This window comes from Penicillium crustosum, assembly GCF_028827405.1.
Source record: "Penicillium crustosum strain IBT 35664 chromosome Unknown utg000002l_segment0_segment0, whole genome shotgun sequence".
Classification (NCBI taxonomy): Eukaryota; Fungi; Ascomycota; class Eurotiomycetes; order Eurotiales; family Aspergillaceae; genus Penicillium; species Penicillium crustosum.
Window position 1 is genome coordinate 1,227,515 of NW_026623123.1, and position 24,269 is coordinate 1,251,783.

At 44.9% G+C, this 24,269-nt stretch overlaps 6 protein-coding genes across 6 annotated transcripts; 1 reads left to right on the forward strand and 5 right to left on the reverse strand.

The window, feature by feature from the left end:
• Positions 1–240: 240 nt before the first annotated feature.
• Positions 241–1,927, forward strand: N7487_003976 (SMP-30/gluconolactonase/LRE family protein; the record flags this gene model as incomplete). Its single annotated transcript, XM_056871723.1, has 8 exons — positions 241–459; positions 517–671; positions 737–930; positions 984–1,091; positions 1,145–1,354; positions 1,415–1,511; positions 1,579–1,658; positions 1,710–1,927. Coding segments are annotated over 8 exons (1,281 nt in total), but the record flags the coding sequence as incomplete, so codon positions are not given.
• Positions 1,928–2,136: 209 nt separating this feature from the next.
• On the reverse strand, positions 2,137–3,081 carry N7487_003977 (uncharacterized protein; the record flags this gene model as incomplete). Its single annotated transcript, XM_056871724.1, has 2 exons — positions 2,137–2,642; positions 2,724–3,081. 2 exons carry the CDS (start codon positions 3,079–3,081, stop codon positions 2,137–2,139), a joined length of 864 nt encoding a protein of 287 aa, XP_056729444.1.
• Positions 3,082–4,720: 1,639 nt separating this feature from the next.
• Positions 4,721–6,474, reverse strand: N7487_003978 (cytochrome P450; the record flags this gene model as incomplete). The annotated part of the gene is made up of 6 exons (XM_056871725.1): positions 4,721–4,893; positions 4,950–5,026; positions 5,083–5,696; positions 5,759–6,144; positions 6,203–6,344; positions 6,397–6,474. 6 exons carry the CDS (start codon positions 6,472–6,474, stop codon positions 4,721–4,723), a joined length of 1,470 nt encoding a protein of 489 aa, XP_056729445.1.
• Positions 6,475–11,084: 4,610 nt separating this feature from the next.
• Positions 11,085–13,488, reverse strand: N7487_003979 (uncharacterized protein; the record flags this gene model as incomplete). The annotated part of the gene is made up of 4 exons (XM_056871726.1): positions 11,085–11,886; positions 12,020–12,787; positions 12,848–13,011; positions 13,066–13,488. 4 exons carry the CDS (start codon positions 13,486–13,488, stop codon positions 11,085–11,087), a joined length of 2,157 nt encoding a protein of 718 aa, XP_056729446.1.
• Positions 13,489–17,288: 3,800 nt separating this feature from the next.
• On the reverse strand, positions 17,289–19,094 carry N7487_003980 (uncharacterized protein; the record flags this gene model as incomplete). The annotated part of the gene is made up of 1 exon (XM_056871727.1): positions 17,289–19,094. The coding sequence occupies one exon, from the start codon at positions 19,092–19,094 to the stop codon at positions 17,289–17,291; it is 1,806 nt and encodes a 601-aa protein (XP_056729447.1).
• A 1,759-nt stretch (positions 19,095–20,853) lies between these two features.
• On the reverse strand, positions 20,854–22,494 carry N7487_003981 (MFS transporter; the record flags this gene model as incomplete). Its single annotated transcript, XM_056871728.1, has 1 exon — positions 20,854–22,494. The coding sequence occupies one exon, from the start codon at positions 22,492–22,494 to the stop codon at positions 20,854–20,856; it is 1,641 nt and encodes a 546-aa protein (XP_056729448.1).
• Between the last annotated feature and the right edge of the window lie 1,775 nt (positions 22,495–24,269).

Genomic DNA, 24,269 nt, shown 5'->3' on the forward strand with positions numbered 1-24,269 from the left:
ATATAAATCCATATTAACTTACAAATTAACCTTAGAGTGTTGCAGAAACACGGCAAGACATGTTCTGGCGCTGATGTCAATAAGCGGCGAACCAGGCCGATCATTATCGGCCCAACTCCGAGAATCAACACACGCCATAGCTTTGGCTAAAAGTCCGGAGAATTGCTGGATATTGTTCCTGAAAAAAAGGCATGATGGGTCTATACCCCACTTCCCCAGCCCCCTGAGATAAATGCCTAGTCTCCCTTTCCTCCGAGGATTGCTCTATTGCTCTACGTACCTGGCACTACCTCAAAGATGACTTCCCAACTTTCCTCGCTGGCTACGCTGCTGCTTCTGGGATCATTCTTAGCACCGGTCAGCTCGAGCAATATTCCTGCTCAAGCGCAGGTAATTGACCAAAAATTTTTCAATGTTCTGGCAACGACTCAGCCTCCAGCCGAATTCAATGCGAAGAGTGTATGCGATTCCTAATTTCCGGTCTCCAGTAGCACCTCCTTACTAATAAATACATAGCTATTTGTGCCCCCAGGCTCGACAGGAGATAGTCTAGCTCAGCAGCCTTTCCATGTGTACGACGAGGAATTTCTGAAGATTATCGGAGATGCCCCGACTCTAACTCGGATCGCACACTCCCCAAAGGACCCTATATTCCATGAGGCGGTTGTATGGTAGGTATCTAACGCGCAGATCAAGTACAAGGCAACTATAGATGGAATCTGACTTTAGCTTCTAGGATCAAGGAAACGGATGAGGTGTTTTTCGTCCAAAATGCAGGTGCTAAGAATGCCAGCACCGGTCTTAAGAAGTCAGCTATCATTGAGAAGATTTCTCTTTCGGAAGCTGCTGCTGTCTCCCACAAGTCGGATGCCGCGGGCCTTGTTACTGTAACCACCGTTCCTTCATCGCCAACGGTTCTCAACCCCAATGGTAGGCAATCAGTTCTTCTTTTTAGAGGTTCAAGGAAACTGACTGTGCTTCAGGTGCTACCAATTACCGTGGACAAATTGTATTCGCCGGTGAGGGTCAAGGTGACAATGAACCGCCTGCTTTGTGGGTTATGAACCCGAAGAGTCCATTCAATGCTACAGGTTAGTACAAAACCACCTCTTTGCGTTTCGGGGGTTAACAAAATGGTTGATAGTTATTCTTAACAACTACTTCGGTCGCCAATTCAACTCCCTGAACGATGTTGCCATTCACCCAGAAAGCAAAGACATCTACTTCACAGACACTATCTACGGCTATGTACAGGATTTCCGCCCTGCACCCGGTCTGCAGGATCAAGTCTACCGATTCAACCCCGATACAGGCGCCGTTACAGTTGTCGCGGATGGGTTTGACCACCCCAACGGTAGGCGATCAAGAATTCGTACAAGCTAAAAAAAGGAAAGTGCAACTGACATTGTAGCAGGTTTCACTTTCTCCCCGGATGGCAAATACGCTTATGTTTCCGATACCGGAATCGATAGCGGCTTCTTCGGTTTTAACTTCACCCGTCCTGCTTCTATGTATGTGCTATCATTTCGAACGTTCCCTTTGTTGGGCTTGAAACTAACGCCAGATTGTGTGTTACAGCTACCGATTTGATGTGAAAGAGGACGGCACACTCGACAATCGCAAGACTTTTGCCTTTGTTCACTCCGGTGCTCCTGATGGTAAGTCAAGCAAGCTGTACTTATTGTTATTAAGGCTAATTTCTTGGAAAGGCGTCCACTGCGATTCATGGGGTAACGTATATGCTGGCTGTGGCGATGGTGTCCATGTCTGGAACCCATCTGGCAAGCTCATCGGCAAGATCTATCTTGGATCTGGTACAGCGAATTTCAACTTCGCCGGAGAGGGCAGAATGGTTATCTGCGCTGAAACAAACCTTTACTATGCCACGTTGGCCGCGGCCGGAAGCTATGTTGACAGTGAGATGTAAGAACCAGCGGACATTTTTAGTCTTCTATATCTCAGATCTGGTTTTTGATATAAAAGCAATGTTGGGTAATATTGTAGAAGTGCGATATTATCTTGACATGCGCTAAGTCAGAAATTGTTTGTTGTATTACATATTTATAACATAAAAGTAGTGAGAGACTATGAGACTTTCTCTCGGGTATTTCCTCCGCCTAGACAACATGCACGTCATCACCGATGTGTCGACTGCGACGGTAACTCATGGATCATATTTTCTTCTCGGCCAGCAAGCTCTTGCGGTGGTTGGGACACCAGGCTTTCGGGAGCCTTATTGAAGTACTCAACAATGTTCGATCCGGGAGCACTCGATCCGGGAACGCTCGATCCGGTAACACTCGAAATGGGAACACTCGATCCATGGCTACTACCCGGTCCGGGGAAACTCGATTCGGGAACACTAGACATTAGAGGGCTTGGGTCTACAGGTGCTCCTGTGTTCTGCTTTGCCCTGTTTCGGCGGCGGAGTAGGAACCAGAGTAGACCAGCCAGGATGGCCAACCCAGCTACTCCACCAACAACACCTCCAGCAATAGCTCCGGTGTTGGACGAGGACGATGACGATGACGAATTATCCGATGCGCTTGTGGGGGTTGTGGCATCTGAAGTAGTGGTGGTGGTCGTGGCACTGGAAATTGCACTGGATATTGTCGATGAAGGCAAGGCTGTTGAGGTAGAGCCTGTAGAGGGGTGGTTAGAGATTCAGTTCACCCAGTCTATGACTCTGTAATGAAGTTTCGGTCTGGTAAATCATTACATACCATGATACTGGATTTTCAAGAGAGTCAAACTACTGTCCAAAGTGGATGTATCATTGGTGCAGCCAACATAACCGTTCTTTTTCTGGAAAGCCTGTGTGCCAGAAGCGCAGCAGAAGTAATCATTGGCCTTGTAGACATTCGCGGTGCTGTTTGCGCAATGTTTGTCATCAAGTAACTCGGAGCAGTCTGCGTCTGATGGGCAGCATTTCACGTTTGATTGGCCGGCTGGGCATTTTGTGCCCCCAGGACAACAGGCATGGAAGGGGGACCAGGTTTGGCCACAATCTGTTTCGGTGGCGAGACAGGAGCCGTTTCTGCGGACGGAGAGCCCATATGGGCTACTTAACATATCCGACATCGGATCTGTCGCGTATTGATTTGAACAGGAAAGAGTGACAGTGGATCAATTTAAGGTATAGAGAAACTAGTAGGGAGAGAGTCAAAGTAACGTCTCTGAAAGTCTGGAAACAACTGGGGCTGGACCGGGGGGAGGCATTGCTTATATTAGGCTGTTCCAAGGTAGGAAATTTTGTGCCAATCCGACTTCTGTGTTAGACGCTGAAGGAAACGGGGGCCGTGCCCTCTTACTAGTGCATACAAAAGGTTTGGAGTGAATTTGGGGGCCATTTTCAATTTGTTATTTATTATTAGATATTTTGATGATAAGGCATGAAGGGGAAAAAAAACAATGGTACTATTGGCTACACATATTCACGTCGCAGCTGCCATGTAAATTTGAATCCTGTTAATCTACAAATAACCAACAAAGTAAGTAAGTTGGTTGTTTACAACATCGAAGGCAGTGGAGACTTGACGGTTGCCCTCAATTGGATGCGATCAACATTGTATCCCCGCTAACTGCCTTACCAGTGCCAAGGGCATTGGTGCAACTTGTATTGTGATCTGACATGGGGGAAATGAGAGGGAAAGCATAGAAAAGAAATGGAATTTCTAAGTTGTAGTAATCTGTACTCCGTACGGAGTACACATTACGTAGATAGCGAACAATAATAATCAACTGCCAGCGATCGCAATCATAATCTACATCAGTTGGCTAAGAGGCTAAGAAAGCAACTCCCCTCAACAGGGAATAGGGTGCATTTTCCGACGTCGGTACGGCTCAAGAGATTTTCTAGTTATCAGTCTCTTCTTTCCTCTGTGACCTAATTTCATTGAGTGATCTATGTCAGTATATTCGCAGGACGATGCTGTAATAACGTCGTCTCTTTGCAGTGCCTTGTCATACCCTGACAAAAGCAGAAATCACCAACATACAATAGTAATTTGACATAAATTTCCAGTATATACCTAAAGGACGATGTTCGGGCGTCACTATATCGGAGATAAGATTCTAGGAACCAACGCATATCGAACGACATCGCCGTATTGTGTACGGAGTATTGTGTAAAGATATGATATTCTAAGTTTCCGAGAAAGATTACGCTGCAAATTTGCGGGACCATACTCCCATAAAATGCTCCTATGAGCCAATGAGGTGGCTGAAGGCTGAAACTGAAGTTTATTATGGAGTACCTATGTACTATGTACTATGAAGGTTAGTGCGTCCTGGTGTCCTGTAATTTATATAATCTCCGGTAGAATTTAGCAAAAGTACCTTGTAAACATCCAACGGCAAAGTTTTGGTGACAAATCCGAGTAATTATTTAGGTAGTTATATTACGTTCTAGGCTCTCTGTGGAAATTATATCCGAGGCAACACTGCAAGCCATACCTCTCCCATTTGGCATACAAACTTCACAATTAATATGATAATTGACGGTCATAAGTCATATTATTTGGGTAGATCCTATAAGGAAACATTCGCTGAAGGGCAAAATGTTGCTATGAATAGATTTACCAGACCTAGAAGCCATACTAGTACCAATTATACACTTGAAAAACAGACCTCTCTGTAGGTCAGCTCCATGAGAAAAGCACACTGCTATCGTTGCGGAGATCAACAATTCCAAAGATTCCAAGCTCACACTAAACATTTATCATGTCTCGATAATACAACGATGGCCTTGCGGCGCCATTAAGAAGGATTGCATCTCCATCTCGCTAGCTGTCATACCTTCTTTTGTAGAAGGTCGAGCATTAGGCAAAGCTCGGAAGAAAAGTGCTGTAGCTAGACGAAGTTCCATTCGAGCTAGGTGTATGCCCAAACAGACTATAAGAATTAGCATGACTGATGACCCCACCCGTGGCCAATATCAAGGGACTTACTCCTTGATCCACCACCAAATGGCAAAGAGGCATCCTTCATTTCTTTCGTCGGATTTTCCCACCTCTCGGGATTGAACCTATTCATGTTCTTTAATTTCCTAGTTTCGACACTATCAAGGGTTGGATGACTCACTTATCCGGGTCTGGGAAGATAGCATGGTCACGATGAAGACTATAAGCTTGGGTCGAGACCGTAATTCCTCCTGGCACATGATACCCATTGAACTGAGCCCCTTCGGACGGCACTAATCGAGGCAGACCAAACGGAACGGCCGTGTACAATCGCAACGTCTCGTTGATAATCTGATTGAGGTATGGTAGGTCCCGGAGACTTTTGTCCGTGACAGGCTCGGGAATATCAGCCAACTCGGCAACAAGCTTCTCTCGCACTCGGCTGTCTCGACACACAGCATATGTAAGATAGGTCAATGTGACAGCTGTGGTATCACTTCCTGCAACAATATATCCCTGAGCCTCCTGTATGATTTCTGAATACGACATACCACTCTTTTCATCGAAAAGTTTTGTGAACAAGGTTGGCTTTGGGCCAGTTGGATTTTGAGAGATGATTTTTTTGTAGCGATCGACAGACTGGATTGCATATATTTTGAGTCTCTCCTCTGAATTCGCTGTATTCTTAATAATCGGCACGGGGAGATATCTTGCAATCTGCACTAGAACCGGGAACGTTGTTCGAAAGGGCTGTAGTGATATCAGTCTTTCCATGTCAAGGCTGTATTGGTTTTTCTATATTCGTCATTAGTATAGATGGTCTATAATATTTTGTCAAGCTCAAGCGCTGTACTTACCTTGCCAATCTCGAGCATTCGAAATGAGTCTCCAAATGTGAGTTCACCAATGATGTCTGTGGCCATAAACAGCCACCATTTAAACACATCAGTAACGCCATGATCCGTTAGTTCCATTGTAATTTTGTCGACAGCTATACGGATACGATTGACTATTATTGGTTCAAGGCGAGTCAACGAAGATTCAGAGATAGGCGATGCTAAAAGACGCCGGTGGCGGGTATGGAAGTCTCTGTCGGTGGTTGAAAATGTGGTGGGCACATTGCTTCCGGATATCTTGCGATAGAAGACAGTTTTAGCAAAGCGGCTATTAGTTTTGTGGATCTCCTTTGCGGCGCTTGTATCGCAGATATCGACCTGATCTGGGGTGATTTGTACAATAGGCCCTATTTCAATATTAAGGAAGAGATTTCTTTTATAACACTAACTACCTGCAACACCTACCGTATTTTTCATGAAGCTGATGAACGTACATAGGTATCTTTCCATTTAACCAGTTGTATGTATAAATGGCTTCTGTCCATTTCGATACCTCAGGCCCAGGTATATGAGACAGCGGATTTGTGAGTCTGCGATAGATAGTGTTCTACATATCGCATGAGTAACAGTCCCATATGAGGTGATTTTGTTGTACATACCAGAAGGACACCACCAATAATGCATATCAGCCAGCAGCTAATGAAAAAGGAACCAGATAATATTTTGGGTAATTCCATTATGTGCTTCGGGGCGGTGGCTTCTGATATGGAATCAAGCAACTATTACCGGGCAGTCAATTTATATTCTAGCTTGCATAGTAGCACAATGAGGCCAGAGAGTGTTCCACAACCCCATCATCTCCAGTCCTACGTAGCACGGTAACAGATTGGAAGCGAACCAAAGGATCCGATAGGTAGAGAGAGACACGTTAGAGCAAAGCAAACTACTCTTTTGGGGTGAGCGCAGGGGGGCTTTTGTTCCAAGAAGAATGATTTTATCTTGCCGACTTCCGATATTGTACCCACCTTGTAACTATCGGGTATATTATTATCATCCTTAGAGAAAGGAATATGACTTTGCTCGAGGTATCAGCATTTCCGCGGATATCTTGACAATGATAGCATACAATGAATGGACCATCTGCTTGTTTATACTGGAGGTTCCTATAGGGCCAATCAGTATGAAGATGGTATAATTTTGAAGCACTTTCGGCCTAACAGAGCTTCACTGTCGATTTCGAAACTGCCTGGGTATTTTCTTGCTTGGTAGTGAGCAAAATACAGACATATGCATGCTATAGCAGCACAAGGGAGACTGCCGGGCTTATCACACTACGACAATATAAGTCGGTAAAATCTAATCCACAGAGGAGTTCTCTATGTGTGACCGTAGGTATAACTAAGACAAAATAGCTGCTACAACTGTAGTGATACCATCCAGGGTCTATCTACGTTTGATATTTATTGATAGCCTTTTTTTTCTGCTCTCTTTCTTCTTTGTGCCTATCGGTATGGTTTATGCTTGGGGATGACGCAAAGCTTAGCATTAAATCAATTAATTGTATTAGTTAACATTAGGTTAGAAAGAGATGATAAAAAAAGAAATGCAAAAAGACAGGCCCGAGCCCGGGATTGAACCGGGGACCTCGCGCAATATTGCTTTGGGTGAACCCTAAGCGCGAATCATACCACTAGACCACCCGGGCAGTTGATATGTTGCAGTTCAAAATATGCCTATAAAAGGCAGGGACACATTTTGATTGTCGTTTTAGGCACACCCCTATCTGAAAATGCCATACCGCCTTCCTAATTGGAATCCCGCCAATATATTTCTACTGATTCGATTTTTTAAGCCCTATATTCTAATCATAAAACACTATATAGTTATTGAATACCTGAATTTGTAGACTAAATAATAGTATATACAGTTTTAGAATTAAGATAAATCATAGAACACTACTAGGAGCAAACAGTATAGTTTATATGCCTTCTTAACAGCTTTACTCTACTAAAGATTTATTGTCACGATCTAGAGATGACAACCGTAGTTCTGCCGTTGCTGACCGCCTGTCGGGTTGAGACACGTGGAGGATGGTGTTTGCATGGTTTGCACAAAGGCCCCACAAAGGACCTTTGTGCCCACCAATCCTCTTCTTCCTTTTCTTTTTACTCTCTGTACTTAGTATTTTCGTTGAAATGCACTCTTTCGTTTAAAGAACTGGCTGGTAACATTTATATAAACTTTCTTCTTTAGATAAATCTAAGAATCATACTTAAATAGATAGGCTCCTAACATATATTTTAGGTAGTTAACTATATAGCTTCATAATAGTTAAGTCAATAAATTATTTATTAATCGAAAATTAAAAGATGGAAAAAAAAGGTGGAAAAAAAGAATGGGCCCGAGCCCGGGATTGAACCGGGGACCTCGCGCAATATTGCTTTGGGTGAACCCTAAGCGCGAATCATACCACTAGACCACCCGGGCAGTTGATATATTATTTAAGGATTTACCTATATAAGTAAGAGCGCACTGTTTCTTAATAAATATACGCTCAATCCACTCTTGTCTAGGTAGTGTTTCAAGTACGGCGAAGGTTACTCCATACAGAGGTCGATTCCAAAGATTTTGGCTCCATTTTTTGTTGCTCTTTCGAACAAAACCACTACTTTGCAATGGTGGTGTATAATACTTTACGATCGAGCCGGCGTGGTTCTCACTACAGAGATCTACTATGAAAAATAAGGCCCTAAAGTCGAGGTGAAGGAATTCAGGCCTAGGAGAAAGTATAATGAGAACTACCCTAGTAGCAAATCTACGCTTGGATTGAGCGAATACCGTTTTATATTGAGAGGTTCATTATATTAGGGAGAGGTGCTGGGGGTAGTGCTAGGGGAGGGAGAAAGGGGGTCTAGAGACTCTGAGAGTATAAACTGTTACGGTATACCTTTATAATGTTATTCGCAGAAGATTGCCTCAGGCATACAATATCTGGCAGAATGGTAACCTTTCGGCGGTAAAACGGCTGTATTCCGCCTACCTTCCACCAAGGAAACCCTGCAAAGAGGTGACTTCATTATCTTTTATTGGTTACATCCGGTTTTGCCGACTTACCGAATCACCCGGGGAGGATTGTATATAATAAAGGATCATAGGGAAACTTGAGGGATCCTCCAGAAACAGTCTTTGACTTTTATAACACTCAGTTGGCTTCCATTCCCTTACCTGACTGACAGGTAGACTGCGACATCGCCCATGGACGGGCGGGTGGGCAGTGCCCACGGGCCTTATGTAAGCGGGCGATGGGCACTATCAATACGCCCATGGACGGGCCCTACCCTTAGGGCCCATTGTCCATGGACACCGTGGGCGCCCGTGGGCCTTTTTAGTAAGCAAAATTAGCGCAACACGTGATTTTAATTGACAGATTTCAAAATATTTCAACTAAATTTATATTTTTTATATATTTACAATCATAATTCCGGATTTTTAATAAGATATATATAAATATATATACTATAATTTACTATATATCTAATTTTTATATATATTTAAGACAACTTTATATAATGGTGGGCATCGTGGGCATGCCCGCCGTGGGCATGCCCGTGGGCCTTGGGCGTTATGGACGGGCACTCGAAAATCCAAATAGCCCAAGGCCCACCGTGGACGGGCGATGGGCACCTTCTAGGTGCCCATGGACGGGCGATGTCGCAGTCTACTGACAGGCATCTACCCTGACTAGTAGTGTATTGTTACGCACTGCAAAGTGGTCACAGTTAGGTTAGATAGGTTCCGGGTATACTTGCCTTAATACGCGTAGGTATCCAACGTCAATGATCGATCGCAACTGAGCTATTGCCGCGCAGGGCCTTACTGTAGCCTAAGTCCTGTTGAGGGATCAAGGAACCGATGCCAGGTAGAGCGCCGAGTAGATCTATACCGGGGTATTGGTCTGCTCGTGAGTGTTGTCAAGTTATAATCAAGTAGAGAGTCACAGTAATCCAAAAGGTAAACACAAGTAACAATGTATAATTGAAGACGAAGAACTAAACTAGGTATATAAGGGAGTGTCCTTATATATCCTTCGTTCCTACTCCCTAAAGTATACTCCCTGGAGTATATCTACCGGAGTCACAGTGACTCCCTACTCCTGCTTGGTATTGGTAGGTGGTCATGGTCACGTGACCTAGGCGGTTAGGGGTACTCTGAGTTCTTATAGAGGTAGAATTGCTATTTGTCTTAAGGGGGCCGAAAGTGGCCGCCTTCTGGCCGACTTGTCTCCACGTGACCTGCTGGCATGTAGGTTGGTTGACTCTTGGTGGCCCATCTGTGTGCCCTGTGGGTCACCGGTGATTGGTGACGGTAGGTCCGTAACATGTATCTTTACATAAATAGTGTATTTGAATTGAGACAGAGTATAAATAAGATAGAAACGGCCTTTACTATCTATACCTAGGTATTAGGACTAGTGTACTACGAACGCTAAAAGCGGCGAGCTGAAATATTTGCACTCGATCTCCGTACACTAAGATGGATAAAGGTATATGTGAAGTAGCATTATATTAACCAATTATATTACTACAATATAGAAGGGGAAAAAAAGATAGAAAAAAGATGGGCCCGAGCCCGGGATTGAACCGGGGACCTCGCGCAATATTGCTTTGGGTGAACCCTAAGCGCGAATCATACCACTAGACCACCCGGGCAGTTGATATTTAAAGTTTCATGTTTTGCCTACAAGTGGAAATTTTCTATTCCTTAGATGACATCAGCTCGATCCTCTCCTATTTTTTCTAATTACGGCAAAAATTAATTTTGATAAAGGCATATATATAGTGTAGCATTATATTAACCAATTATATTACTACAATATAGAAGGGGAAAAAAAAGATAGAAAAAGATGGGCCCGAGCCCGGGATTGAACCGGGGACCTCGCGCAATATTGCTTTGGGTGAACCCTAAGCGCGAATCATACCACTAGACCACCCGGGCAATTGATATCCAAAGTCTCATATTTTGCCTACAAGTGGAGAAGCCTCCTAACCCCTAGTGGGTCGGGCTGTATGTTCAACGCAATATGTACCTTTTCCATGGGATGAACAAACAAACAGTACTTCTAAAATTTATGTACATATATTTCGACCTCATCATGGGTTTATATTGAAGAGACATAGCCTTAAATTAGTCTATAACATGATCCTCAGGCACACTACTGATTGTCCCTACAAGAAGTAATCAGAGCTCCCCGGAGCTATATAGTTCACTCCTCAAGGGAGGAATAGGCAACTTTATTTTGGTCCCCAATTTGCCTGAAATACACATAGTTATACATATACTGTCCATTCTACAGATATTTCTGCTCCCCGTGGGGCTCTTCCACGTCCCCGGACGTGAAGCTGCAATGTCCCACCGATCCCACAACCGGCACTGAACCCCATTGAACGGGTAATAAAGCCATATCCTCGTCTTCATTTTCGCATTCCATCCCTTGGTCGATCTCCCCATTGCCTTCACGATTCGGATCAAAAGCCGGGTGACACGCCGCAGAAATGGTAAAACTGCAACTTCCCACAACGGGCATGCCCGACTCAAACAGCCTGAAACTCAGTCCAACCACACAGAAAAACATAAAGCTCCCAACCGCAATGGAGCTGACAATCGCAACAGGCGAGTATCCACATGTGAGGATGTCATTATCCTGCTGTCTCTCCATACTTGGACTGTATGCATCAATTCCCACAATAAATAGACTCCGTGAGATAAGCCAGTGCAGAAGAGCAGAGACTACCATGAGTGGGATTGCATAGCGATATGGCAATGAGAGGAAATAGTTACTGCGTTGCGAGAAGGATGGACTACCTGAGACTCGGAGTCCTTTTCGGTTGACGGCGTAACCGCTCCATTCTGCGCCGATATTCATTGCGGTTAGGAGGCTGTTGAAGGCGAAGTAGAGGAAGGAGAACATGAGTTGGGGCATGTTAGCAATTATCACGATTGGTATTAGAGTGCCGGGCCAGTGGTCGCCAATTATGAGGGTGCTTGGATTTACTTCGCCTAGGGTTGCTTTCCAGACGGTTGACCCGGTTTTTATTTGGGTGATGCCGTATATGAGAAGGGCGATACAGGCAAAGATAGCCATGAGCCCCCTAAGAGGATATTAGCTGAAAGTTTCATACATGATAGAAACAGTGGTGTAGATGGACAACTTGCAAGAATATACTGAATACCCATCGTCTGGTGGAAACGGCACTACCCCAGCGTCTTCTTTTCCTTACATACTTTCTCGCTTCATGCAGTGGATACTTTTTGATTGATGCTGATGAAGACCTAGACATGGATTCGGCTTCTCGGTTAAGAAGGAGACATCCACCCTTCGTATATGGATCGGGGCGACGTAGGAAGGAGGCAATAGCATCACCGATGGTCAGGATGGGGGCTTCTTTCATACCAAACCACATATAACACAATATGGTAGACTTAACCAGATTGAATGTAATAACGACCATGGTTAATGGAAAAGAGTACTGCAATTTGCAGAATTGTCTCGCCTTTTTGGCGAGACAGTAATCAATCTTCCACCCACCACCCGACGAACTAGTACCTCCCACGGACCAGTCGTCCTTCTTTATTTGAGACTGAATAGTTGGCAAATACACTTCGCAGTCATCGCTCCAATCACTTGGGCAAAGCCACCTATACGGATCTGCCTGCGGGGGCGTGAGATCCAGGTATCGCCGAGGATTTAATACGCCCTGCGTCGTAAGGTAAACATATGAAGTGTTTGTTGACACTTGCTCGGTGACAAGAAGAAGATCGCCATAGGTTGTCTGGAAGGTTTGAGCGTAATTTTCCACGCATTCCTTTGGGTCGAGATGCTGCAGAGATCCGTTTTTGGCGGATGACAAGAGTCCGTTGAAGGAGGACCATTTGTCTGTGTCATGGAGTGGTACTTCGAGGTCTGGCGAATAGATTTTGCCCAGATCTCCATGTCCTAGAAAGATATTGTAGGCTGCGACGGAGGTTGTTGAGAAGATTGTTGAGTTGTACCTTTTTACTTTGCTTAGTGGGGGTGCTGTTGATGTTCAATCAGGTGAGGGAATGTCGTACATGAGGTGACAAGGGAGAGAGGAGGATGCCAGGCATATCCATAAGAGCGATCGTCCTTTAGATACACGGAAAAGGTTGCGGATACTGGGCACTCCGATGTCGAGCCATTTCCCTTTTCGGTGAGCTCGGTCGATATTTCGTCTTGTCGGTGCAGCGAGGCATTGCTGATATTGCTATTAGTTAATTAAAAAGTACATTTGGGGATATTTATCAACTACCATCCCAAAATTGCTAGCAGACAACAGAGTCGTGCTCAAGATGTTGATCAGCAAATGGAAGCCAATGTCCAAATGCTGCACTTTATCGCAATCACCCTGGTACAGGGTCCCCTCCGTATCATCCTGTCGATGATGAGAGATAGTATAGAGCATAAAGCCGAGGTTGAAAAGGAAGACGATCAGACTGGCGATAAAAGCCAGACAGATAGTGAACCTCCAGCCTTGGAACTGGTCTCCACCTTGAAAGAGCCAACCATGTTTGGGCTTGAACTCCTCATTGTATACGGCGAGTCTTTCTGTCTCTCTCTCCGAGTATCTTTCAGACTCGCGCTCTGATGTACTTTGGATCAGCAAATCTGCACTTCGGTGGTGGGGAATCGGTATTAATTCAGTGTCGCGGTCGAGTGAGTCCCTATTCCACATGGTGGACAGTCATGCGAGGATTGACCTAGAAGGCTTGGAAGGATGCGATGACGGAAACGGGGTTTCAGCCAAGATACATCGGGGGCTGGCTAGCTTATGTATTAGGCCCGTCAAGACAGATTTAGTTACAGTAAGAACATTAGCCAGGGGGGTTTTGAGCGTGAGGCTCAACCCCCAGGTTTGTCCAGTTCCGGTGCCGATATTGCCATTGCCAAGCAAGCAGAGAATTGGGGGCCATTTTGCGAGGCTTGAGCGGCCATGGCGCGGCTGACTGGCTATTCGTAAATTTCATCGTGCACAGAGTACTCTGTAGCAAAATGCCTGCCTAGGCGATGGAAAAACGTCCTTGGCGTGCGTCAGAACACGGGATCTTTAGGGTTGGACCATTGAGCATGCTTCGGGATAGGATGAGAAAAGTGAGGCTATCTATATATATATATATATATATATATATGCAAGGACCAAAGCTATTCCCAAGTATTGCGAATGTGTCGCTCTTCGGTTTTGTGTACCCGTGGAGCCCCCACACCTAATCTAACCTGGGACACAGCTACTTAAACCGCGATCAACCTACGTGGGGTACTCAATTATGTAGGTACATATGTACTGATTGCCGTGGGGGATTAACTCAACCCAAGAATATACAACATCGTCATTCACTTGCTAACCGACCGCTGTAATATTTTTGGTTTCGAAAAAACTGACCCTCGCTAGCGAGGGTCAGCTACCCAGATGCAAAGTATTACCTATCTATTTTCCTACCTTTTACTTTAACTTCAATTTACTACGCCACCGCGTGGTAGATTATTTGATCGAATAAAAAATATAGACAGATTCGCTAGTTCACTACTGGCTGAGTCGTTTATATTCAGTTTAAACATGGTGAAAGAAGCAAGGTGGTCACTAAATATTGTTGGCTATACGACTGCCTCCCTCCTCCCCAAATCATGCGCATTTCCTAATACCTAGGCACCACCCCACACAATTTTTTTTTTTGCGTTAACTAATGATGGGTTCATTTGCCCGGCGGTTTAGGATCACGTATACGTACCGAGGAAAATTTCGATCAACATAAAGAGTTTGCCAGTGCTGAAAGTATGGTGTAGTGACGTTGCGGGCACGTAGAGGGTATGGCGGGTGTAGTATGTCAATACCGGTTGAAAATACCGTAATTGTTGCCCTTCTAGTCTTACATGGGCCGCCTTCATGTGTTTGATATATAGAGGGCCAAGTTTTGTATGACTGCGTTAACTGCAATTAGTCAACAAAATAATATATATCTATGTAGCTACGCATCTAAATAGGAAGATCTTGCAGGCGTTGCAGCCTTGGGCTACCAACCAAAAAACGAGAGAGCTAAAGAATAAACTCAAGAATAAAGAAAGAATAAAAGTGAAAAAAGAATATTAGGGGATCTAGGCTTGTAGTTACCTAGTTATGTGTACTAGTTAGTTAATAACCAATGTGCCAAGTGAGCTAGATTTGGCATAATATGAAAAGGCATATTCACTTTTTGTATTAACTGCCCGGGTGGTCTAGTGGTATGATTCGCGCTTAGGGTTCACCCAAAGCAATATTGCGCGAGGTCCCCGGTTCAATCCCGGGCTCGGGCCCATTCTTTTTTTTCCACCTAAAAGATTTCCATCTTTTAATTTTCGATTAATAAATAATTTATTAACTTAACTATTATGAAGCTATATAGTTAACTACCTAATATATATGCTAGGAGCCTATCTATCTAAGTATGATTCTTAGATTTATTTAAAGAAGAAAGTTTATATAAATCTTTAGTAGAGTAAAGCTGTTAACAAGTCATATAAACTATACTGTTTGCTCCTATATGATTTATCTTAATTCTAAAACCGTATATACTATTATTTAGTCTACCAATTCAAGTATTCAATATACAGTTTTTCATGATTAGAATATAGGGCTTTTTGACTAGGTAAACTAGAATTAATAAAGTGGATATAGGGCTTTAAAAAATCGAATCAGTAGAAATATATTGGCAGTATTCTAATTAGGAAGGCGGTATGGCATTTTCAGATAGGGGTGTGCGGCTAAACGACAATCAAAATGTGTCCCTGCCTTGTATAAGCATATTTTGAACCGCAACATATCAACTGCCCGGGTGGTCTAGTGGTATGATTCGCGCTTAGGGTTCACCCAAAGCAATATTGCGCGAGGTCCCCGGTTCAATCCCGGGCTCGGGCCTATCCTTTTTTGGCTTTCCGATCCTACATTAACAGCTGTTTTGTTTCAATCTGTATGTCGGGGTTTCGTTGAATCTAAGTAGTAGATATATCGGTGCCCAGTCAGCGTAGACTTCGCCAGTATATCTTTTGGCGGAGTTATACAATGGCATTCTGTTATTTAGATCCGGCCCCTGGTCTATTACCTGCCCCCTTCTAGTTAAAGAATAACTATTGATTCAGCTATTTACTTAGCCGTTGAAGACACATGTACATTCATCCATAAGGGGGGCACATTGATTGCCAAATCAACAAAGATCAAATGTTATATATGGAAGAGTCTGTCACAACTCTATCCAAACCCTGATAAAACTGAGCTGATAAAACCGAGAAACGATAGAAAATCCAGTATAGAGACATCTAAAAAGATATACGATGAGGCTGATTATTCTTAGATTAGGAAGTAATGTATGCAAAAGGCAAAAACTGTCGGCCCGAGCCCGGGATTGAACCGGGGACCTCGCGCAATATTGCTTTGGGTGAACCCTAAGCGCGAATCATACCACTAGACCACCCGGGCAGTTGATATGTTGTGGTTCAAAATATGCCTATATCAACCTAGGGATCTCCTTGATTGCGAAAGTTCACTTGATCATCTTTTGCGCGCCGAAATTTTGCAAGGTGCCCCCATCGAACTCAGCAACAGCTGAATTTCTCATTACACAAGTATGGATTGTTCACCAATTTATCCAGAACTTCTAGTGATATCCCCCGCAATACCCCTGTGACTTTGACTTCTTTATGGACCTGTGGCCAGATCCCATAACGGTAGGGATGGCTGCTAGACTTTCAGTTTACAAGCTGTAACAGGATATCAGCCAGCCTTCTCGTATATAGCCTTAGTTCTACGAAAGGTTGCTCCACCTCACCTATGGCCTTTTGCTGTATGACGCGAGTGGTTCATACAGACATAGATATTCTTGAATTTAGTTTAGCTTTTCATCGGGTCCTCAAAACATTTTTAGGGACTGCAGGGTATAATCATGAACGGGCATAAAATGCTCTCAGAGTGGCTAATGCTCGTATATATCTCCTCGATATCTTCATATCTACAAGAAAACACGGCTTTGCCTTTCTAGTTGAACAGTACCTAGCTTCATGGTGTGCTGCTTTATGCACGCCCCTAGTATATGATAACTCTTTGAGAGGATCTGCCTTCCTACTAAGCTAACTTGTCTCAGATACTCAGATCCCGACATAGCGTTTCTGGGAGACCTATTGATACCTAACTAAGATCACCAAATTGATCAAATCCAACCTAGCAAGATTCTGCCCCAAGGGGCTTTTCCTAATACCCAACGAGCCCAACCCTTAGAGCAAATCCTTTTGGGAGTTACGGACTGTATCACGTTGCACATATCGTGCTCAGAGCTGCTAGAAAGTGTGACTACGTGTCAACGGGTTAGGAAGAGAAGAATATCCAAGACGATCAGTATTGTAAGCTAACAGAGGGCTGGAGGGGAGAAGACAAAAGGGGAAGAAGTAAGACCTCCACCAACAAGCAATAAAACAAACAGGTACAAACCACCCTGGGACCAGGCGCAAACACTATTTACTGGTCATACTGCATCTATTTTGCGCTTTTTTTCCCGAGTTGAACTCCTTGGCAGGGATTAAGGTGGTGTCATCGTTGGTGTAGAAGGACCCGGGTTGTGGGATACCCCGGGGGAGGGTTATGGTTAATGAATTCACAACAACAAATTGCCTTGGTCTTTTAATAATGGCTGCAACATCCTCCCCCTCCATCCAGTGAACGAATGAGTCGGCCTTGTAGAGATCTCTGACCATATTTGAAGTCACGTAGGATGATGTTTCCACATCATCCTTTGTGTACGTAACGTGAAAAGCCAACCGTGACCCTAGATCTGTCGCGAGTGTTTCTTGTGCCCATACGTGTGGATGTCGCTGACCAGGTGGCTTGATATCGGCTTTAACAATGACTTCTCGTGGAGGCTCCTCAATACGAAGAAAAAGATGAATGCATGAATGTATTGTCACAACAAACATTTCCTGTCCCCTCCGGGTCCCGAGATATTTGCGGCCTTGTAAGAGTTCTTCTCGAGTTTTGTCTTCGACAGTGAAGTTTCGATCCAAAGCACAAGCACGGAACTTTTTCCTTTCCCATGGAGGGACTGGGGCCTCAATGACAAGCGCAAAGGTCCCGTGGCCGTCAACACAGATTCGAGAAGTTTCCAGGTCTTCTCTTTCGAGAACACTAGTCTCCCCAACATCATCTTCCAAATCTTCCTCCCTGGATTTGACATTCTGGATTAACCCATCACTAGGGTGGTCATAATCAATCGGTAGGTTCTTACTCAATTGGCAACAGAGATCCCGAACAGCTTCAAGCTGCGCTTTGTCAATCTGAAACTCTGGGACATGGTGTTTCTCTGATCTGCGGAATGAGCTCATAGAGGATGTCGTGGGGGCGTTTTGAAAATGACGTGGGGTCACATGTAGCAAGACGAGGATTGCGTTGCTAAGACTCCCGCCTCCTTTTTCTCGCAAGAGAGAGATGTCTTCGTCTTTCGCGAATCCTCTACGTGTAAGCCACAAGCGAGCCATTGGATGAAGAGTTTTGAGCATTAAGGGTTCCTGAATTCCTTTCCGTTCATCCATGTAATCTCGGATGGCCTTTGTCAGGACACATCCATTATCACTAGCGTAGGGGCGAATACCGACAGTCATGGTAATAGCTGATGTGAAATGAAGAGCCTCGGACATTTTGTGAGTTTTGCACCATTCTCGGAGGAGAAATGCATCAATTGGATTTGGTATCAGAATATAGACCCGTTTGATAGCTTTGTTTTCAATCTCAAGAAACATAGGAAATTCCCCAGATTCTAGTTTAAGGCGAGTCTCTTTGCACTCTGTGGGTAGAACAAGATCCTGCACTGCACGTCCACACATAAGAATCAGCCGTAATCCACTATGTTGGATAATTGATTGGTTGAACCGAATAAATGACTCAGTCTCACTCTGCTGGGTCGACCGGAAGGACTGCGTCATTTCAGTCAAATCTCTCTGGATAGGGTTTGCAGCCCAAGTGAGAGAGTTCGTCACATTCCAGCCACCATCCTGAAACTGGCGCGGAATGGATATCTTTGTGTTACCCGAGCGTTCTGATTCTGCATCAAGAAAATCTTCCAGTGCGAAGCCAACCAGCGCTTCAAGGTTACCGTTAGGCGGGGTCCAGGGAAGTCGTATTGGCTCCAGGTGCTCTTTTAACTGGCTCAAAAGCTCAAAATTGGTTAAAGTTGAGTGTGGTAGGGACTCATTGCCACAGAAGGACTGGCTTAGCTGGAGATGCTGGATTGCATCCTGAAAACGAATATGAAACTCCGAGGATCGCATTAGTGGGCGCCGAAAGTTGATATTGGACTTCTCGGCCTTTTCCCGTACTCGTAACGGAATTGGGTCCATCCATTAATATCGGGATCTAGGGATTTTTCCAAGCCAAGGGAAAAAGATTTTCGCACTGAAGGTCCAAGGGAAAGTCCTTGTAGAACAGGAGGTATGATATTCAACCCGAGATTTGAGTAAGGCTTCCCGTCCTCACTTGATCCATAATAAGCCTCCAAGCTACTCCCTGGAAGTGATTGAAAAGCGCGACACATCGTCATTTCTAGAACATTGAGAGCCACGGCTCGAGAGGTGCATGATAGCTGAGTGTCCCTTGGTACTTCCCAGAGCTTAAGCCAGTTTGCCGCCCGATATCCTTGTCCCTGTGCAATGACATAATAGTGTAGTGTGCTCCTAGATCCGTGCAGAATTGCCCGATTGTGGATCTTGATACGACCTGGTCGTTCCTTGGACTGACCAGGATAGGCACGCCAGTATTCGTTGTTTCTTGAGTCTGTGACAATATCCACGTAGCCTCAATTTGGGCTCCAACAATTATTCTGACGTTTCTGGACACTAAGAAGACTTTGAAGATGTTAGAAACCATAATATCTAATCCAGGGGCCTAACGTACTCCTCTGTCCGAAGGAATCTACCCTCAAGTGCCCTAATATGAGGATCAACCCACTCCAGCAACATCTGGGCTATCTTCTGTGGACCTCCATGGCTTGTAATCACCGAGTGATATGGAAGCCGTTGCAGGTAGATATTGGGATCAGTCGCGAGCCTCGAAGTCAACTGACAAATCGTGTTATGAAGGTTCAGGAAAACAACACTTGGGACTAGCTCCCAAGAATTCTGATTCTGGATTAGAAGATAAGCCTCCTATAGGACATTTTAGAACTTGCCATGGTAGTTTCCTGAGTAGTCTGTAAAGGCAGTATGGGCTGGGGGTCAACTGTGCTTTGGGAAGGCTCCACACGCCGTGAAGGTGGCATAGATGAATGTACGCTCGAGGGGAGGGAGGGGCGTTCGTATGCTCTGTCGCCTTGTTGCCCACGATTCTTACGCTTGAGCTTGCGGCACTTGGATTTGCAGTGCCCCATTTTGTGGCAGTAGCTGCACTCAGTGTTCGGGCAGTCGTAACTCATATGACCGTGCTCGTGGCAGCGAATGCATTCGATATGCGGGCAGTTTTTCCGCGTGTGGCCCTCTTGCATCAATCCACAGTTAGTGCAAGGTTTGGGGTCCGGCCAAATAACCATTTTGATGACAGACGACGTCTTATCTGGAGGGGAGGGGGTAGGCTAAGGTTGGCTCAGGATGATGAGATAGGTGAGTGCGCGGCAGGGGGGGGGTGATTTACCATCCTTCGTCGCACTATTGCCGGTCAGATCTTCTCAGCTTTACTGAAATTTGGAATTTAAATCGACGATTTGTCGCACCTGAAACAGTAGAATTCCTAGTATTTCTAAAATTGCCAATGTGAGCAAACAATTCACTCATCGATTTTGATAATGACCCTATGCAAATTCTTCTCTGATAATATTCCATCGCGCTAAAGCAGGGCGACCCTAGCACCGTATTCTGTGATTGATTCAAAATAGTATTATAATTGTGATGTTCTATGTATCGTTAGGTCTATTATTTCATTACCCCCAAAATTATGTCCACATGAGGACTTTTGTCTTTCCACCAACCAATATTAAGCTTCTCAATGTTCTAATTTTTTTTCGATCAAAAGAAAGAAAAAACAACAACAACAGTACTCCTAGTCCCGGGTAAGTCTTGCACGCAGCCCCGCTCCAAAGAAGTAGAAGATGTACGGAATGAAAACCATGGCAACTCCAATGAAAGCCATCAGCCAGGAGGCCCACTGCAATCCAAGACGATCATACATCTGCGTGGTGAACAGCGGGAAAGCTGCACCACCCCCAGAGCGAAGGAAGACCTTGGCCGCCAAGGCTGACGCAGCGTACTTCTGGTATGAGTCGATGATGTAGTTATTCACTGCATAGTAACACAACACCATGCCGAAGCCAAAGGCAATACCCGACGAAGCAGGTCCAACCCAGATGATATGCTTGTAGGAGGTAGCGCCCAAAATGAAGAAGGCGATTGGGATGAAAGGTGCGCCAATCAGGGCTGCGTGGAGTCTGTCTTCTGGTGTTGGGGATCGCTCGCTGCAGATCTTCTTGAACTTGCCCTCGATGGCTGGGGTGACAACTAGGGCGAAGGCAGCGCCGATCAGAATGGGGATGAACATGAGTCCAATCTGGCCGTCGTTATAGCCATAGAGCGCGGGGAAGATGACCGGGTATGCGAAGAAAAAGGCGTAGAGCATTGCGTAGATCAGAACAATGTACATGCACATCAGGTCGAGAACGGGCTCGGTCATGATCATAGTGATGGGTCGGATCAGACTTGTGCGAGCGATTTCTTGGAATGTGAGCTTCGTTTTTTCTTGCTCGGTGATGATGTTTGGATTCCCAGTTTCTTTGCGGAGTTTTGCGGCGCGGCGCTTGAGAATTACTGGAGCGTATGTCTCCGGAACAAGGCCGATCATGATCGTGATGGCACCGGCGAAGGCTAGGTTCACCCAGAAGAAGAGGTCGAGACGTCCTGATCCAACGTTGATCCAACCTGTCACGATTGGACCAAGCACAGGGCCGCAGTATGGTGCAGCAGCAAAGTAAGCAATGGCCATACCACGCTCCTCAATGCTCCAGATATCGGCGATGGTGCCACCAGCGAGGGAGAGACCTGAACTGGAGAAGACGCCGCATAAGAACCGACACACGAGCAAGCCACCAATGTTTGGGGACAGAGCGCATGGAATGTTGAAAATGACATATAAAGTGAGGGAGATGATGTATACAGGTCTTCGGCCGATGATCTCAGAGAGGGGAGACCAGAGTAGAGGACCGACTGCGAAACCGCAGACCATGATCGAACATGTCAGGATTGCAACTTCGAGAGAGACATTGTATTGTTCTTCGATCAAACCTAATCCTCCGGTGACAATGGAGGACCCGAAGGCGACACATACCACAACTGCCGAAGCGACAAGAGTGATGTACCAGCGATAAACGCGGGACCAATTGTAGGGGTGTTCAGGATCATCGATGGTGAAGGTTACAAACTCCGTGGGGCCCTTTCCTCCTTTTTCGATGTCGATGTCGGCGTTGGGCTCGTAGTTTGGTGTGCCAATTTTCGTGGATGGGATAGTAGAAGCATGAGATCTGATCTGCTCCAGGGTTCTTTGAGGAACAAGACCGGTACTGGTTTCAACGGTGTACTCTTCGGGGAACACAGGGTCCGAATCATGTCCAATAGCTGGGTAGTTGTAGTCCAATGGTCGAGGGGTTTCTGCGATGCCCCGGTTGCGGAGGCTCTCTTGGGTTTCGGCCATAGTTGGGCGCTGTGGATGCAAGGGCTCTGGGGTCTCTGAGTCTTCTGGTATTGTTGAGGACATAATAATAAATGTGAAAGTCTATTAAGAATAGAAGGAATTATGAGATTATATGATCGTGTGAGATACTTTGAAGGTGAGATGGAAGATACTTATACCTCCAGGGAAGCTCTCGACGTCAGGTATATACTTTCAAGCCCGACCCATCTCCGAGATAGACCGGAGGATCACCGGAAAGTCGGCAAGGCAGAAAAATGTGACCGGTAAAATCTCGGTCCGAGCGATCACCGAGAATACACCTATAAAACTCAGTGGACGCTGCATCTAGCCCAACTTTAAATCGTGTGATATCATGATATCATTGCCGATATGCCGAATTGCGCTTAATGTCTCTCGAATTTGATCATGTCAGGCTTTTTCTTAAAGATCCGATCCTTTCTCGGCCCGTGTCTCTGAAAGGCATTCTTTATTTCGGGAAGTGGGTTACGATAAGCAGGGATTCCGCCAATTATTGACTCACAAATCTGACGGGCATTCCAAATACTCCCACCTTGCTTTCATTTTGATCTTCTGGGTTTGAAGCAAATAAAGAGAAGGGGGAAAAAAGGCAATCCTCCTTCTAAGACCAAAAGCTCGCATGAGCGCTGCAGGATCACGACAAACCCTAAGCTATAATGCCCAGGTGAACACAGCCCTTAAAAATGCGACGACATTGTAGTCCTCCACGGTGCTTAATGGGATGGAAGAAATTGTAATTCAAATAATAAATCGAAGAACTCCGGTCTCCGGTCTTTCATACCTATTATGCCGTAAACGGACCTCCATTAGGACCCACAATATAAGCACCACTGAATGACTCTTCTGCTCAATGTGTAAATTGTGGAGCAGGTCTAGTTTTAAAGTAAAATGCCGCAAATCTCCGACATGACGACGATAGGTGTCTAATTAAACTTCATATAGCCGAGAAGTGTGCTCGCTAGAGCCTCCCTTCACTATGTTTTTCTGCGCCGCCGTCAGTCAAAAAACAAAAGCCACGGACTCCACTGACATCATCTAGACTTATTTAACATCCTAGGGTAGGATAAAAAAGGGTCTTAGAGTTTAATTTAAATACGTTCCTATCATCCCCTAGATGAGAATTGTTGTCCCGTTTTCACCCGCACTCACCCTAGAGGTGTCGATCCAGCCGCTCTTTTCACCTTTTAGCATGATGTCTTCTCTTTTCGATACATATATGGCTTCACTAAGACCTAACTACCTAGCGCGAATTTAGTGCTGCTCTACAAGAAAAGCGATACCGAGGGGCAATGTTGTGATATGAGGATGATGCACCTGTTGGTGACGAGATCGTGCTGTTTGATCGTTGCTTGATCACTCCTTAGTTTTCGAATAATGCCCCGTGAAGGCCGATGTCTTCTTAAATTTGAAACTAAGTATTTGCATTGTATTTATTCATCACAGTAAATCTGATATTTTTCAAATACAGAGTTATTGAATGATCGCTGACCCTATAAGCAGGCAAGTCACAGCAGGGAACTTAGTACAACAAGGCACAGCCTAGTACCTTATGTGCTAGTAAAAGAATAGATTATTAGTGACTTTTCATTTCCGCTCTCAGAGGTTATGATTTCTCGCAGGGGTAATTATGCAAAGTAACTATCAAGGTATGTATATAGAGTAGAGTAAATACAGTTCAAAAATATATATCGTCCGTCATTCATGAAACAAGACAAGCAGTGCCTCGCTTCAACATTTGTGATGTTAGACCATGAAAC